At 44.9% G+C, this 16,801-nt stretch overlaps 2 protein-coding genes across 2 annotated transcripts; one reads left to right on the top strand and one right to left on the bottom strand.

The window, feature by feature from the left end:
* Window positions 1-786: 786 nt before the first annotated feature.
* LOC128711807 (uncharacterized protein DDB_G0271670-like) lies at window positions 787-14,745 on the top strand. Its single transcript, XM_053806694.1, has 3 exons — window positions 787-946; window positions 11,352-11,927; window positions 13,756-14,745. Exons 2-3 carry the CDS (start codon window positions 11,352-11,354, stop codon window positions 14,743-14,745), a joined length of 1,566 nt encoding a protein of 521 aa, XP_053662669.1. The 5' UTR covers window positions 787-946.
* Window positions 960-1,905, bottom strand: LOC128712899 (venom allergen 5.02-like). The gene is made up of 2 exons (XM_053807764.1): window positions 1,747-1,905; window positions 960-1,679 (listed from the first exon to the last, which is right to left on the bottom strand). Exons 1-2 carry the CDS (start codon window positions 1,903-1,905, stop codon window positions 960-962), a joined length of 879 nt encoding a protein of 292 aa, XP_053663739.1.
* Window positions 14,746-16,801: the final 2,056 nt, after the last annotated feature.

Below are 16,801 nucleotides of genomic sequence, written 5' to 3'. Positions count from 1 at the left end.
TATCGGCGCTATCGCTCGGGGAGTTTGGGGTGGGGTGTGTTGGAGGGGGCCCGGGTGGTGTGTTAATTTTGGGTTCGCTTGACCGCATCGTCACCATGCGCGGGCCGTGGGGACGCTGGATGATGTCGCACTCGTAAGATGACGGCCTGTTACTAGCGGGAATAACTAGGCACGCCGCAACAATATCTGTCGCCGGCACAGATTGTAAGGTCGGCGCTGGTCGGTTGCTATTAGTTGATCATTTGGCCGCCGTATCGGGTGTGCGTGAGATAGCTATCAATTTGTTTCACGCTGGCTCCACAGTTGATAGGCGTCGGCACAGCAGCCGGGGCCCTGGTGCCGGTATCTGTTTCATTGATGGGGCACTATTATCGGTGCTGCTTTATCGGACAACACACATAAAGCTTTAAATGGTTCTAACTTGTCCAGCGTTTAGTATCGCCCCAGGGACAAGGAGACATGTGAGATGCAGTAACATATAATCACTATTAATTGTACTAAAAGCAAAGTATCTACCAGTATTAACAAGTTGAAGAAACAATAAATTGAATTCAATATTTATGAGTCAATATTTTATACAAAAATGCATTTAAAAGCTCAAATTTCCAGCTGATGTGACGTTTCTCAACTTTTAGTACATTTTTAGTACATTTGAAGAATTTAATTTAAAATCACTCAAAAACTCATCATCTCTACATACCCGGGAGTTTATCAGTGGCAAATCTATTTACCATCAATGCAATTTTCTCTTGTTTCAGGCTATATCTACGGCTTGGTGTCGTTCTCAGTGATTTGCGCCCTGGTGCTCGGTCTGTTCGGCGTGTTTCGCTGCCTGCGTGCGACGACTACCACGCGAGCAACCACCGAAGCGCTGACGCTGCCGATCCAGTTTATCGCCGACGATCTTGCTCCTCTAAACGCCAACTTGAACCACCTGCCGGTACCCGTAAGTATCAGCACTAGATGCCCAACCCACCATCCACCGTACGCCACAGACAGAGCGAGATTAACGGTAGCCAGACCAGGCTGCTCGACGGCTTCCAACGCATTCCACCGTCCATCTCGAACGTGCACAGTCCGTCAAAGATTTTACTGCGCAGTGGAAATGTTCGTGGGCATCGGGTTGCCGGTGGGCCCAGCTCGGCGCTCGGTTCGGCTAGTGAGTAGAAGGGAAAGTAGTTGCACGCCAGCTGGAATCCGTCGCGGTACTTGGCCGCGGCACATCCCACCCGCTCCAGACTGGCCCAGGTTAATAGGGTGAAATTGTTCAGCGCAACTTGCTGCAGCTGATGGCCGCCCGTCACCTTCGGGGACGGTGTCTCGTCCTTCTGCAGGTACCAGCTGCGTAGGACATTGATGGCGTAGTACTTGGACAGGTAGCGCTCGATCACGAACGCTTTGCTTTGGCGCACATTTCGATAGTCCCGGCTGTACACGTTTGGATTGTGGAGAAGCGTGCAGGGATCGGGCTGGTACCGTTGACAGGACGCAAGATGTAACCGTGCCATGCGGGCCAGTTCGTCATCCCACACAAGCTTCTTCATGTTGGTTATCGAGCGACGCACCGCATACCTGTTGCGGACACCATTGTGTGCGTTCAGCAGGTTCGTCCACAGCTCAGGACTTCCGAGCAATTGCTGGAAGTTTTCACACTGCTCCAATGATCTAGACTCAGATGGCTGAAATTGAATGTTGGAAAATGAGCTAAGCTTGGAGATTACAAAAAATAAAAATAAAAGGACTTACGGTTTCGCATAGTGTGTGTTGCGGTGCACCGGGACATTCCAGCTGACAGTAGTTGGTGTACGTACCTGCAAGAAATATTGAGCTCAGGTGATGTTCTGTCTCTCCGGCGATTAGTTGGAGGGCTACAGAAACTATCCAGATATGGCGAAGAAATCTCATTCTCTTGGGGAATTTCGTACGACGGGAGGCTTCATACAATGAAAAGAGCGATAACTCTATTTTAATAGACAGATGTCTCAAATAATATTGGGCAAACATCACCGTTGCCAAGGAGCAGACTCCTTTGATGTTAAGATACACATTTTTTTGTTCACTCTTGGAAAATGAAAATTTTCCCATGAAATTTAATTTAAAATTTGAAACCAAATAGATAATTTCTTGTTATTTTAATTTATTGTTATTTATTGAATTATTTTATTGTTATTTAATTTTTTGAATTAATGCTTGGAATGAATTCTCTAAAAGAACTCAACACAATATCTAAATGAATATTGTTTTAAAATTGTTTTTTTTAAATCTGTACTGCTTTTTCAACTAGTAAATATAATTTTCAATGTAAGGCTTGGGTCAGTCAGGGTCGATCAGTGGTCTTCACACGTAGCAAGGACAGACTATCCGGATGCGTGATAACATTAAATCTAGTAAGCCAGAAATGGCAGGCATGACCTTGAAAGTTGTCACGCCAAGAAGAGAGAGAGAGAAGGCTTGAACGATTCTAAACAATATTGCTGAATGTAAGTCTAGTCTGTGAATATATCGAAAATTAATTAAACTGCATATTATACAGCTAACGATACCCAATACTGGTGAATGTAGAAATGCTTCAGAATGCACTTTTCCCTCCATTCACTTCTGCGAAAGTTATTACGCTGTACTTGTTTAGACGGTGGATAGCACAAACGACACCACGACCTACTTGGCGTCGTATTTCCCTCCGGCCGCTTTCCAATGGTTGTGTTCGTCGGGCAAATTACTCATAGTCAACAATTTCACCGAAAACAAACCTTGCCCCACAAAAAAAACATCCCATTGCATCCCACAGAACTAGCCATCACACGTGGCCACGCCATTGGGTGGACACTTGTGGCTTGCGAACATGCTTCTGCGAACTGTTTGTTCGATGCTAGTCGGCTAAGTTACGAACAACTCGACGGTAAAGGAAAAAAAAACTACACAACATTGGACAGTTCTCACACTCGTTCCCTTTATCGTACAACGCGTTCCTTCTTCGTGGGGATGGGTGTGACACCAAAAGAAGCAAAAAAAAACGTAGGAAAAAAACATAAATAAATAAACATATTAAAGCAGGTCACTGATGGTGTGGATGTTCCAAGCGAAAGCGAAAGTCTCAAGCACCGAACAAAATAACATCAACACACAAAATGCATTCGCCATCACGATCCCTCCCCCCACCTGCCACTGCCACCGTGACTTGTTGTGGATGCAATAACCGAGTGACAAACCCGTTGGCCGAGCGTGCAGCGCGATGGCAAAAGGCTAATTTTAATTGCTCGCATTAAAAACGATGGCAGTATTTTGATGGGTGGTTGAATAATAAATAAATCGCTTTACGTTCGCAAACCGTACGGTGGGTGAGTTTTCTTTTTCCCAACCCGAATACCTTTTAACTCATCGGCGAACGTGTGATGAGGGCGGTAGAGATTGGGTTGCGGCCAATGGTAGCCAGCGTTCCTCGTTTACTCCTTGTTTGTGGGTATATTTTCTCACTTCATTTCTTGTTGCACGCATGGTGGGTCGTCCGGTGGGTCATCCCCCGCAATGGCGTTAGTGGCGACAAACTGAATGACAGCGAAAATGTGGTGGTGCTTTTCATCAACCGGGCGTCTCCATGATCGGGCTTGGATTAAATGGGATGCGACGAAATGGGATGAAAAGGGACGATTGTTTGTCGACTTGGTTGATGGACGTTACTGGGTCAAGGATAGGGATACATAACGCTTGCAGCAGGGAGTGGTTTTTGCGAAAGTGTTACCATGGCTGTACTTTATTTGATTGCCATTTTGTTTTTCTTTCGATTGGGATATTAATAAACAGTTCAAGATTGATGAGGAGAAGCGATATTGCAATAATATTTACTCGAGTGTTTTACCACGTGTTTAGTTTTCTCACAAGAGCTTGTTACAGAACAGGGCATTAATGTTTTATGAAGTTGGTTTTATAGGAGTTAGTTAATTTATTTTTTTAATATGAGCTTGTAGATTAGAAAAATGTGGTGTTATAAAAATTCTTTACTGTTAACTCGAAACCTTGCCCTATTATGCAACACACGATGAAGGAAGTTTGTTTCCGTAACGTATATTGTGAGCAATTTATTCCGTATATCATCATCATTCACTGTGTCAATCTGTGTTTTCGATGCCGTTGTGTGCACCTCACCTCACAAAATAAAGCATATAAAAGATGGACGCGAAATAGAGACGTTACCGTGATCGCGACAGTACAACCGTTGCAAACACCCACTGGCGGACATTCACCAGTGCTCGAGATCCTCGGTTTTTTTTTTGGGCCGCCAGGTGGGCGATGATGGTATCATGTTCCCATACCCCAGCACGTCTGCCTTCCGGAACATGTTTATCTGTGCATGTTGCACATCCTGTCCTCCGATCCGCCAAGTGGGTTACGATCATCGATCATCGCACACGAGCGAGTTGCGTCGTCAGTGGGGGAAAGAGGTGTAGCAACAATCCGGTGCAAGGTCCGCTGGAACACGATACATCACACTTGGGTCGAGCCTTCTTCAATCGCTAAAGATCGCGAACCGGGTGAATCGGTCCAGACCATTTTATTGTTGTTAAACATTATTCCCGTCTCGTTAAGATCGGCTCGTTTTAAACCGCTATGAGTTGCCATTTATTTTTATCAAGTTCGTTTACCGGCCGGTCCGGTGTGGTGTGATGTGCAATTCCGTCTGTCGTTTCTGCCAATAGTGTGTGGTCGTCGATAAATCTTCCGGTGCCGGTGATCTTCCCCGCACCAGCGAAACCACCTTTTTATCTAATCGTACAATTTAAGGCGGGAAATTTGTGAGGAATTTATTATTGCACTTAATTAATCACTGATCTGCAGCATGTTTCAGCTTATTGTTGTTTAACTATGCTTGATGAATTATTGCACCCATCGCCATCCCTCGACGGTTTGGCGATGGTTTTTCTCTCATGTGCCCCAACCGTTGGGTCATCCGACCACCATGGAAACAACGAAAATGTCATGTTTTGTGGTTTCGGTGTCTCGTTTTTGGGAGGGGGTTCTGTCTGTGGTGTAGTTCTCAAGCATAGAAACCATCTCTCGCCACAGAGCAGAGCGAACTCGGGCAGCAGTGACAGCCGAAAAAAAAGTGCTATATCGAACGAATGGCAACAATAAAAGTTGCATGTTTATTGACTCAAACTCTGTCTGGCACTGTGTGAAATGTGCGCCCACCCCAACCCCCCTTCGCCCTCCCCCATTCGTTTTGCGCAGGAGGCAATCGTTGAGTCGGGGCACTTTGGGGCGGGTGTGTAGTGTCTGGGTTTAAATTTGCGCTTTGTCAGTCGAAAAGCAAGCAGTTCCCTGCATTCGCCCAGGCCTATCCCAGAACATCCCCAAATATGTGCGCAAACACCGGGCGTCGTGTGTCGTTCGGGACGCTTCTTCGGGGTAGCAGCAAAAGTCACTGCAACGAAAGGGGTTGATGACCAGTGCGCGCATGCATGGGTGAGGCAAAGGTGTAACCGGGGTGCGGTACAGACACACCTCGTGCTGCGACGCACGCTGCCGTTGTTGGCCATCTGCATGTGCAATTCAGCACGATTCGGTCATTTTAGCACGTTCCGTTGGCAGACATGACCGCCATGGTGCCGCCCGCTGCTCTTTACCACCTTGCTGCGGCTAAAAACTTCAGCCTCGTCGTGTGGTTCGACCACGTTTGCACCGTGGTGTGTACTGCCTGCTGCAACACTTCCATCAAGTGGCTGTCCAGACGATGACGACGACGACGCTGTAGACGGGCACGCTCGTTGAACATTTCGTCTGTTTCGGTCGAATTGTATGTTTGCTTTTCGTGTCTCCTTTTATTTATTTATTTTTTGCTCCCCGTTCGATTCTGACGATCCTCCCTAGCCCCGGGTTCGGTTGGCAGGATTTCGGAGTTCTTCCTTCCGTCGCTGAGAAGAAGAAAAATCATTGCAAATAGCGATTGCATCTCTGGCTGTACGATCGGCTTGTTCTTTTCTGTTCCATTCGCCCAAACACGACCGTGTCCTCCGTGTCGTGTCTGTCCGGTTCGGGGTGACTGATTCGTCTGAAAGATAAACCTGACAGCACTGACTGAAAGGGGCCGGAAACTGGGATCAGAACGCTAGTGGTCAGCCGCCCGATGCGTTGTACCGAAAATGCATCATTGTGCCGTTTGTCATCCGTAGGACGACGTAGGTCACCGTTTGTGTCCCTTCGTCTTTCCCATTTTGGACAACAGCAGATTAAAAGGAAACAAAAACTCACCAAAAAAAAAGCTAGTGAAGGTCACCGACAAACCGTGCATACTAATAGACGATGCACTTGATTGTTCTTGTTCGGGAAATAATTAACACAAAAAATAGACGATGCAATACAAATTACAATGTCAGTACCAGTTTCAAATAATTCTTTTTATTGCGAGATTTTTGTTTTATTTTGTTGTATATGTACGGGCAGTATATCTAACGTTTTGTTACATATTACCATGCAATAGATCTATTGTAATAATACTATATATCTAAATCAATATAATATTGTTAATAATATTGTTGTAAATAAAATTAGCAATATAATCATATTTTTGTATATTACTAATGTTACAATCTAATTGATTGCAGAAAATCGTTCAACATTAGCAATATTAAGCTATTTACACTATTATTGAATTGATTTTTGGTGATCGCGGAAAATTTCGAATATGTGTTGATATTTGTTGGAACCCGTATCATAGAATAAATGTTTAAAAGCAATGCATCAACTATGATAACATTGTTTAACAAATTGATAATAAGATTAGATGAAAATAAAACTTACCAGTCAAAATGATTGGCATCTAAGAAATCTAGTGTTAATAAAAACATTCATTTCTTTTTCCCTTGTGTTAGGACTTAAGTTTGTTTATTCATACAGTGGTTTTCATTTTAATAAGACTATCATGCTTAGCACTTTGAATAAATAAACATTATTTTACATTTTACTTTCGACGAAAAAATAATTTCCGATTTTTTTTAATGATCGAATAATACGTGGTAGTGCAGCCATGTTTTTTTTATGAAGACTGCGGAAAATTGCTTTTTTATTGTTATAATAGAAATATTTAAGCACAACGAGGAAGAGTAATAATAATACTATTTAAAAACATATCTTAACTCAACAAAAAGTTCGAAGTTTATCAAACTCCATTGAAATTAAACTTAAAATTGGTTATAAATGTACAGGTATGGAAATAAACATAATTAGAAAACAGACAAACCAATTAGAGATTGTTAAATTTGGATGTTTTATCTTCGTAGCTAAAATAATAACTTCCACAAATATAATACACTAAAAATTAATCAAAACTACGTCCTTTTTCCTTGAAGTCGAGTTTGTTTCATTTCTACTACCATCTACAATTAAACAAACCAAAGCAATTGGATTCGATATTAGCCATCAAAATCAAAAATATAAGACAACATTACAATTAATATACGTACTTATTAAATTATATACTTTCTGGAATGTAAATACCTGCCACTAGAGCTGAATATAGGTTACTTAAGGTGTGACTTACTTCACTGACCACCACTGTAAATGACACCGCAATAGTAGAGGAAAAATAGTAACCTATTCGTGAGCGAATCCTATCAATCCGTTCTGTTAAATCGATTAATTACATGTGCCACCTGTGCTATTTCTCACTGTCATTTGTCGACCAAGTGGAGAAATGTTTGTGTCGCTGTTGTCCATGTAACATCTGGGTTGTTTGAACCGGGTGTATGGAAAACATTTTCCCCTCCACCGAACCTTCTCAAATCACCGTAAATCGTAGCCATGAGCCATGCAACGCGCAGTAATACGCACTTGCACCCGTCGTTGCATATGCACCACCCAACTACAGGAAAATCACCTTCATTTCCACAGTCCGACGCAGAAGCGGAGGATCGAATTTCATAGATCACCTTCGGCGTCTTCGTCTCGGTCTTTGGTTCTTTCCCTTCGGTTTGTTGCCCAGTTACGATTGTACCGTTGTTTCGGATCCTCGATCCACTGTCAGCATTCCTCCATCAACAACAAAAGCGACCGAATGCTATTCGATGCCCACGTTGCGGTAAGAGAACTCTTATTTTTTCCCGATCTTCTTCGCTTGTACTCACGTTCGTTCCGGGTGCGTATGTGTATATGTGTGGGCTTGGAAAGGAAAGCGAAGGTATGCGTTGCCTGCCATGGAATTCAATTTTATCTGCGCGAATGTGTGGTTTCTTCCTGAGAAATGGCAACATTGAACCAATTCCACTATCAAACCCAATTGAGAGTAATCAGCATAATCAGCGGTATGGCGAAGGACAGTCACGAAGCGGGAAGCGGGCGATGGGAAATAGCAACAGAAGAGCGACGCCGGGCAGGCTCTAATGGTGTGTTTCGCCTTGAATTGTTCAACTGCTTTTTTTTTGTGCAGTTCGGATGAATCCAAAATGAAACCGGACAAGCACGGTCCTTCACGGGCAATTTCAATGCACATTTGCAGCTGATTAATTCCACCGACCGGTGCATCACGGGAAACATTAGCCGGCCGAATCGGAGACGAGAGGATATGACTTTGGTTTTGTTGTTTTTTTTTCGTTCTTCCCATTCATCCGTACGTTGTAATTAGTGTTTGCTCGAAGCGCCCGGTCGAATGCATGTCATTGGGCATCGGCTGCAATCGCACGATGTACGGCATTACATGCACGAAATAGGCTGCCAGCAAAGCCTAGGAAAATGCGCATCATCATCATCATTATCAGCGTCGATGAGTTGTGACTGGTGTAACCCGCCAATGTTCAACAAAACGCTCAACAAGTGATGGGATGTTACAATGGCAAGTCAGCTGCGTTGTTGGTAGCAGTGGTTCAAATTTGCCCGCTCGCAATGCATGTGATGAAAGCTCGAGCCAAGTTTTAATTGATTTCGTCGCCTTTCCAATTGCATGCGCCGGCCGTTGCATGTTGCATTTCGCGGCCATCGAGACACCGACACATCGGAACAATTACGGACGGGGTTTTGATTGCGTTCGAGCGAGCATCGTTTTACATGCATACCGGTTATTAATAACAGGTTGTTCGGATCGCATTTTAATTGAAGTAATATAGCATTAGTGGGTGGTTTGGGGAGGTATCATAAAGGCACGCGCTTCATGTCTTGAACAGTTTAAAATATCTTTCAAATACGGATGGTAGAAATTTCTTACGATGCACGCAACGTTACCGACGTATCTTCAATTGGGTTCAAATTGTAATCGCCACAAAAATTCGCCCAATTCAACCGCTTCAGACGTTTGACACAATTTGTTTGAACTAACCAGTGTTTTGCCCTTGCTTTCATCTTGCGAACCAATTTGCTTGTTGTAGCACATTTTTCAAAGGATTAAATGCTTGCAAATAATGGTGCTCACAAGCGCAGCTCTGCCCCGTGTTATGATGCTTGCCGGCAGGCAGGTCCGGTCCTACTTACTGTGTGTTTATGTGTTGTTTTTTGGCTGTCCTGTATTGTCTCGCGATTGCTATTTTTCGCTGTTAACGCGTTTTTGCATTCCACCGCATGATTTAAATGCCGCCAACCAACAAAGGCAACAGTTTTGCAATGAATTATGGCAACCACTGCTGTAAGTGTATTGCACACTGTTATGTATAGTAGCTGCCTTTTTTTTAAATTTGCCGTTTTAATAATGCTCATATACAGGGTGTTGCATGAGTTCGAATACACGAGGTGACTGAAAAACAAAACTAGATTTTTTGGGTTTTGGTTTTATGCTATTGTATGCTTTGATTTTTTTTTATTTTATAATAACGTATTTTTAAGTATGTTAAATATCCTTGAGATAAATTTATTCCTCTCAAGGCAATGTCGGGGTTGGAGGTGGAATTTATTCTCGTAGTCAAAAGCGTCGGACCTGGGAATTTCGTCCGAGATTATGAGAATTATTTGCTTGCACTAATTCAAGGTGAATCGATGTAATTTAAGACTGGAAAAAAATTACGTGGAGCCGTAAGTTCTGCCCATGAAGTCGGTTAATGTGTTCGTAAACCAAAATTGGACACAATTTGCCGTATAAACTGATGACCATTCTGCTGGTAAACGTATTGTTCCATATTAAATTTGAATTTGTTTTTCCAACTATCATCAAGAGTGGTTATAATATTGGTCCATATTCCATTTATATGTATTTTAAGAACACTGGACCCACGTTTAGAGGATCATCCTTTTCTCGATCGACCCTATTGGTCTAGTTGCCTCCGAACACAAAAAACTACTGACAGAATGCCATCACGATACATATTCTTGATGCACTCAAGAATGTAAAGTTAAAGCTATATCAGTATTGCTGCAGAATAATGATATGGCGCAATCCTATTTAATGTCAAAAATTAGTATTAGAAGTTATGAAACACCCTGTAACTGTAAATATCTTACCAGGGATACCGAATTAAATTTACAACATGCTGTCTTTATGTAAGCTAAACTTTTTAAAAACAAGTTCAGTATATTTGCATCACTCATCAGTACTTTTAACGCAACAGCAATCAAGAAAGCAACATTGTAGGGTGAAATTAAAAAACCACTCTTCCCCAGTTTTGCCCATCATTGATTGTCAATTCCAAGGGATTCATAACACAAAATGTCACCGCAACCGGTCGGCATAAATCGTCATTACTTTATCACATGCCCTGTCTGATTGTTCGCAGCCCCCCTCCCCTCACTACCCATGTCACGCCACACGCCACAATCGAAACAATGGGTGGATGGAATAAAATTTTGGCCATCGGCAAAATCGGTTTTGCAAAGCCGCTGACGGGCCACGGACCTTCCATGCCATCAATTAGCATTCCATTAGCTTGGGCAATTAATTAATTAATTTGTTTATTACCGCGATACACATTTGCAACCCTTCCGAGCCACCTCCCGGGCAGGGTTGTTTGGTTTGATAGGGGTGCAAAAAAGCAAAAAACCGAAAAAACTGTACCCCGCTTCGATCGTTCCACGCTCCGTTTCGTGTGTGTGTGTTTGTATGTGAGCGGAGGTGTCAGTGGGCATTTACATTTTAGCAATTTCAGCAATTGCAACTCCACATTCCGTAGACGATCGTGACGGAGCAGAGAGTCACGGCGACATTTCCCCTGGCAATCGGTAACCGAAGAACTACTTTTCGGTTTGGACTGTCTGTATGTCTAGCTGTCTGGGGCGAGACTTTCCTGTTCCTGTTTTGGCACGATCGTGACACCTAAATTGTTTTTTTTTAATATTCTGTCTGTGTGCTCTGTCTGTGAATGACTGTCTTTCACACACCTTAAGGTGAAGCATTCTCCGCAAGACTGACGTGTTTTTGTTTTTGTTTCCCCACGGTTCCACAGATGCTATCGGTACAGTCACCGGGCTGCGCGGGGATGGAGCGGCTCGGCGTTCCTGCCCGCGGTTCCATCGGATCACCACCAATAAGGAATGAACGGGCGGGCTTCCATCACCAACAGCAGGCACAGCAGCAGCAGTCACAGCAGCAGCAGCATCAGCAACAGCAGCATCCCCAGCAACATCAACCATCGAACCAGCAGAACCACCACCGCCATCACCATCACCAGTATCACCAGCAGACGTCACCGACGGATCAGCACCTAAGGTTTAGCAGCGACCTGATACTGAGCAGCAGCACCAGTAGCAACTTTCGGAGCAACCACAATCAATCCTATCTACTCATTCCGCATCAACCGAACGCACTAGGTGGTAGTGGGGGCGGTGGTGGTAGCAGTGGCAGTAATAGCATCAACTACAAAACCCACTACAGCAATAGTTCGTACGGTGGCAGCAGCATCGGTAGCACCGGTACCACTAATCCCATCACCACCAACTTCCCGCACTGCACCTACCATGTGCCGCTGCCGGACGGAGAATATGGACCGGATCGAGATCTGCAAATAAGGACACCGTGCCAGGTAAGATTCTGTTGGGATTTTACATACGCTAGAGCTTTATCGCAATCGGTACTTTAGTAGAAAGTTCAGTAAATATTGAAAATGAACATACAAAAGAGCATAAGATGAGTTCTAGGATTTTTTGTTCGAGATGTTTGTTAGGTGACAGCTCATTTCGTTCCAAGTTGATGATTAATAGGCGATTAAAACATAACATTGCATACCTTTAGGCGCGGGCAAAACTCCAAATACACCGCATGGTTGATGAATAATACTCTTTTACGATTCGCTGTTAAGCAATGTCTACATGTGATTCATTAGTACGACGTAATAATCACACCCTTTGCGTGTGTCGCAATGACTCTATCGACTGTCAATAATACACAGCAATATGACATCCGGTCGCACGCTAGTAATCGAATGCCCGACGAAGCGACGGCAAGCGGTGTAATGTAAACTGTTGAGCGATCGGGAATCGTAAACCATTAGTCAGATCACTTCAACCACTTTATGATTTAATCATCCTTCACTGGAATCGTCGCCGTGTTTGCCAAGATGTTTGCATTCTACGCCGTTCCGGTACCAGCACGGTACCATCACGTATCACGCCGCACGGAGATGGCATTGCTCGTGGTGCGCTGGTGTATATGTGTGCCTTCATGCCCGCATGACGTCTGGCGCAGCAATGCACGTGCTCGACGAACCGACCCAGCCGTACGTTAACTGTGCGGTAGCGCTTAGAAGCATCTCGCCACGTACCGTGTGGTGCTGCAAAGCGAAGGAAACGTCCAGTGCATAGAAAGCGGCAGAAACACGCGGTGGCTGCTGGTGGCCAAAGGAACTTTTCCACTCGAGCCGGAGCCATCCGTGCAGTGTGCGGGTTATAGCAAATTCTGAACCACTTCTACAAATGTCCCCCAGCGCACACGGTGTTCTTGCATACACCCGTCGCTTCGATGGTGGTGAAACTTATTACAATTCTCTTTTAAAACAACAACAACAAAAAAACACTCAGCGGAGAAACACACTCTGACCCAGTAAATGGCGGTGTCCGGGTCGCAGAGCACTCGCCGGTCCTGAAGCTCCTGCCCCCTTCGGTTCCGGCACAAAACCATACATGCTGCTCGTGTGCTTTTGACCTGGTTTTGCGATTGTTTCGCTTGAAGTGCATTCCTTCAGCCACGGGGGAGCCATAAATTGCTACAAAAGGCGACAGAAAAGCGGGACTCTCGCATGGGAAAAAGCACACTCCAACGGACGTCCCTGAGCTGTTTTTTTTTGCTGCGAGAATGGTTTAGATACGGTCGATACACACACCACAGGGTGCACTAGGACACTGAGGTGAGGATTTTCATTTATGTAACCCGCGGGACGCTATTGTTCTTCGGTCGGCAGTGCCGGGGTGCGGGTAGGGTTGGGAAAAGCGGTACGAAAGCTAAAACTAGGCCAAACAACACTGTTACGATACGGGTTCGTATTTTTCCCACCAGGGCCCGCCGGGTGAAGAACGTACGGTCTTTCATCACCATTATTGGATTTGATCGGAATGCACACGGTCGATGCAGTGTGGATTGCTGACCGAGACACGACGGGTTATAGAAGGGGAAATCCTTGCATGTTATCGATCGGAGTTCCTTTGTTGGAAAGTTGCGGTAGAGATGGGAACATGTAGTTTCAAAATTCGCACAAAGTGCTCCGAATACTAAGGCATAATAGCAGGCTGATGAAGCATTTTACACACGAGATACTTGTCCGAAGTAGTCTATTACTAAGAATTTGCTATGAAACATGATAAGCTTTATTAACCCGGCCGTATTTTGGGCGTATCTCTTCTTCCCGTTCATTGCAGCAATCGGAAATACCTCGAACGTACGTAAAAGCCCCACCGAATAAGACCGTGCGTGATGTTCCCGTGCAGTATCAGTCCACGGGTGGGATCACCACGCACGGTACCACCATGACCGCCGGTATCGGCACCGGTACCGGCCACGTCAACTCGATGGTCGACCTGGCCAGCTATTACGGTGGTGCGAAGACAATCGGACGACCGGTCGACGGTGGTCGACTGGCGGCGACCGCACCCGGTCCCAGCTTAGGTGGGAGCGGCACCTGCCAGCAGAAATCGGTGGACAAACTTCAGAAGATTTTCCGGTTTTTGCCAGGTAAAGCAACTAAATCTTCTACCCCATCGTCATCGGCGTCATCGTCGTCGTCGTCGTCCTCTTCTTCTTCCTCCACCTCCTCCTCATCCAGTAGCAGTAAAGGTACTAGTAATACAAATAATAACAATCATCAAGGGACGAACGCGAGCTTCGGTGGTTTGCAACCGCCGGCCCATCCGGGCAGCCACAGCAGCAGCACCGGCAGTCTCAACAACAACAGCGGCAGCACCATCGCCGGGGGCGGTGGAATCATCGCCAGTGGTAGCGTCATAAGTAGCATAAGCGGATCCTATGGACCTAATAGCGTTAGTAGCAGCATTGGTTGTAGCAATCACGTCAACAACAATCGCGTCGGGTGCGGTAGCGCTGCCGGCAACATTCGAGTTGATGGTCGCGGTGGCTTAAGTTTAGCAACGGCCGGTGCCGGTATACACAATCACAACCAACACTATCGATCTCCACCGGTGGCTGTAAGTTCCTTAGGCTCGCCGTCCGCAGCCACGCTCTCATCACCAACGTCCTCCTCCTCTTCTTCCTCCTCCTCCTCACCGGCGCCGTTGGCGTCTACCGTTGTGCGACAATCCGGTGTCGACGTGATCGTGCCCGGTTCATCATCTACCGGTCCGATCGTTTCGGGATCGAGTTCCGATCCGGGACATGCACCCTTCACGATGTGACCGACCGTAAGCGGTGGTGGTGGTGGTGGACGACGAACCGGTGGCAGTGCGGTCAGCAGTCTTTGAACCGATCCGACCTCACCGCCCTGTACAACCCTCCTTCCGCCCTTCCGTCGGTCAACAGCTTAGTAGTCGTACCAATTATTTAGCTAATCGATGTCGTGATACTATTTGTGATGAAGCGTTAGAGTCCTGCGGCGGTGTTGCAATGTAGGCTGGTCACCTTTGGAGCGAAAGGATGATTGCTGTATCGTGTTGTGTGGTTGTGTCACGGTAGACTGTTGGACAATTAGCGTGAAGCGTGTACGTGAACATGCGTGGTGATCATGAGCATTGGAAAGGAACGGTTTGAACTTGTTTGGTGCGATAGATAGTATGCGTGGTTGCATCGATCAACAGGCCAAGTACAAATCTTAACACTACCGCACCGAGCGTTGATAGGTATGTTCGTTTGCTGGAGCTTATCACAAGCCTACATGCTGTTCGTGTTCGGCTGTGCATAGACAACTAAGTCGAAGTTTGGCCGACGATCGCTTGGCCAGAAATTGTAAAAACATGTGCGTGTTAGTGTGATTCGTTTCACAATTATTTAATTAACAGACCGATACTAGTCATTTGTAGCTTCAACCCGGGGAGGGATCATCTTCGTATTCACCCCTGCGATCGATTTGGCAATTGTTGATAGTAACATAATTACATAAATAGATGAATATATATGTGTCAGAGGATGACTTGTCAACGTACACCGACCTTTGGGTGTTCGGCTGCGAATGCTTTTCTTTCCATCGTGCTTCTTCGTAGTTTAACGACCTACTAGCTCATGCGGCCCATTTGCTCGGTTCTCGGGACTCATTCTTTCCAGTATGCACTGACTATCATTTTCCTTTACCGTACAAAAGGTACGAGTACGCCATGTTGTTGAAACAATTGTTTCTTATTTGTGTCTGATTCGATACTTCGAAGGAATGGTAATCATTTTCATAGCTACTAAACATCGTTCACACGAGGTGTCCAGTGTACCTACCGGCATTGAGAGCACCCCTGAATTATCTGCATACCTTTCGTCTAGTGATTGGTGTTCATTGTCCAAACGAGTCTTCGCATTTTTTTTTTTTGTAAATCTACTTGTCGCTCCTTTCCATGCAAACTTCACCTACTGTCACGTGCTGTCAAATGTTAAGCTCCCTGCAATGCTTAAATAAGAGATAGAAGATATTAACTGTAAACCACACGCATCGGATGAAATGTTGCTGACTGCTGACCATGAACTTGTATTGCCCAGTGAAATCAATTTAACGAGAAGTTTAAGAAGGAGATAAACAAATACATTGGACGGGGTAGTAGCAGAAAGCAGCGAGACAGGAGGAAACGAGTTAAAGAGGAAACACATTTAAAATGGAAGGGGAAAACCTGAGAAAACATAAATAAAAACAAAGAATCGAGCTGTACATTTTATGCGCGTATCTTAAGATTTCTAAGCATAACTAAGCTATAACTAGATTTTTAATACAAACACCATAGGTAAAAGGGAAGAACGAAAAGCGAAAGGATAAACGAGGAAACGAAACTGTGGAAAAAGGGACTAATGGGTGGGTGAAAGGGCGTGCATCCTGCGAAAGGAACATACTGTAAAAACACAACAAAAAAAAGCAAACAAACCCTATATTACAATAACATAAGCAAAAACAAAGTGTGCAACACTAATACGTTAGGGAAAGCGCGAGGATGAAGCGTAAGGACACAGAAGAAGGTAAACAAAACATGAAAGCCTATGTTTATAGTCGATCGGGGTGCAGTGAGATAATGGATGGAGTACGGCACTAGTAAAGAGCGAGTACGCGCTAAACAAATAAAAAACAAACACTACCAGGTGCAACAAACCAATGAATAAATGAAAACGGACGAGCGAAACATGAATGGCGCGTTTAGAGGTTCGAAAGAAACCAGCTCTCTCCCGGAACGAACGCCCGAACGGTGGATGATATATGCTATCAGGCCAGGTGTGTACGTGTGCCCGTTTTCTCTGTGTGTTCTTGTGTGTTTGTGCGTGTGTGAC

This window comes from Anopheles marshallii, chromosome 3 (assembly GCF_943734725.1).
Source record: "Anopheles marshallii chromosome 3, idAnoMarsDA_429_01, whole genome shotgun sequence".
NCBI lineage: Eukaryota > Metazoa > Arthropoda > Insecta > Diptera > Culicidae > Anopheles > Anopheles marshallii.
The sequence above is the reverse complement of the archived record's forward strand: the minus strand, read 5'-3'. Positions and strand labels throughout refer to the sequence as shown.

What these genes read in the sequence shown, in the direction of transcription:
- LOC128712899 (XM_053807764.1), bottom strand. Translation starts at nt 1,905, where the DNA reads ATGAGATTTCTTCGCCATATCTGGATAGTTTCTGTAGCCCTCCAACTA. An exon ending in AACACACACTATGCGAAACC is followed by an intron (nt 1,680 to 1,746) that starts GTAAGTCCTTTT and finishes ATTCAATTTCAG; the next exon opens with CCATCTGAGTCTAGATCATT.
- LOC128711807 (XM_053806694.1), top strand. Translation starts at nt 11,352, where the DNA reads ATGCTATCGGTACAGTCACCGGGCTGCGCGGGGATGGAGCGGCTCGGC. An exon ending in AAATAAGGACACCGTGCCAG is followed by an intron (nt 11,928 to 13,755) that starts GTAAGATTCTGT and finishes CGTTCATTGCAG; the next exon opens with CAATCGGAAATACCTCGAAC.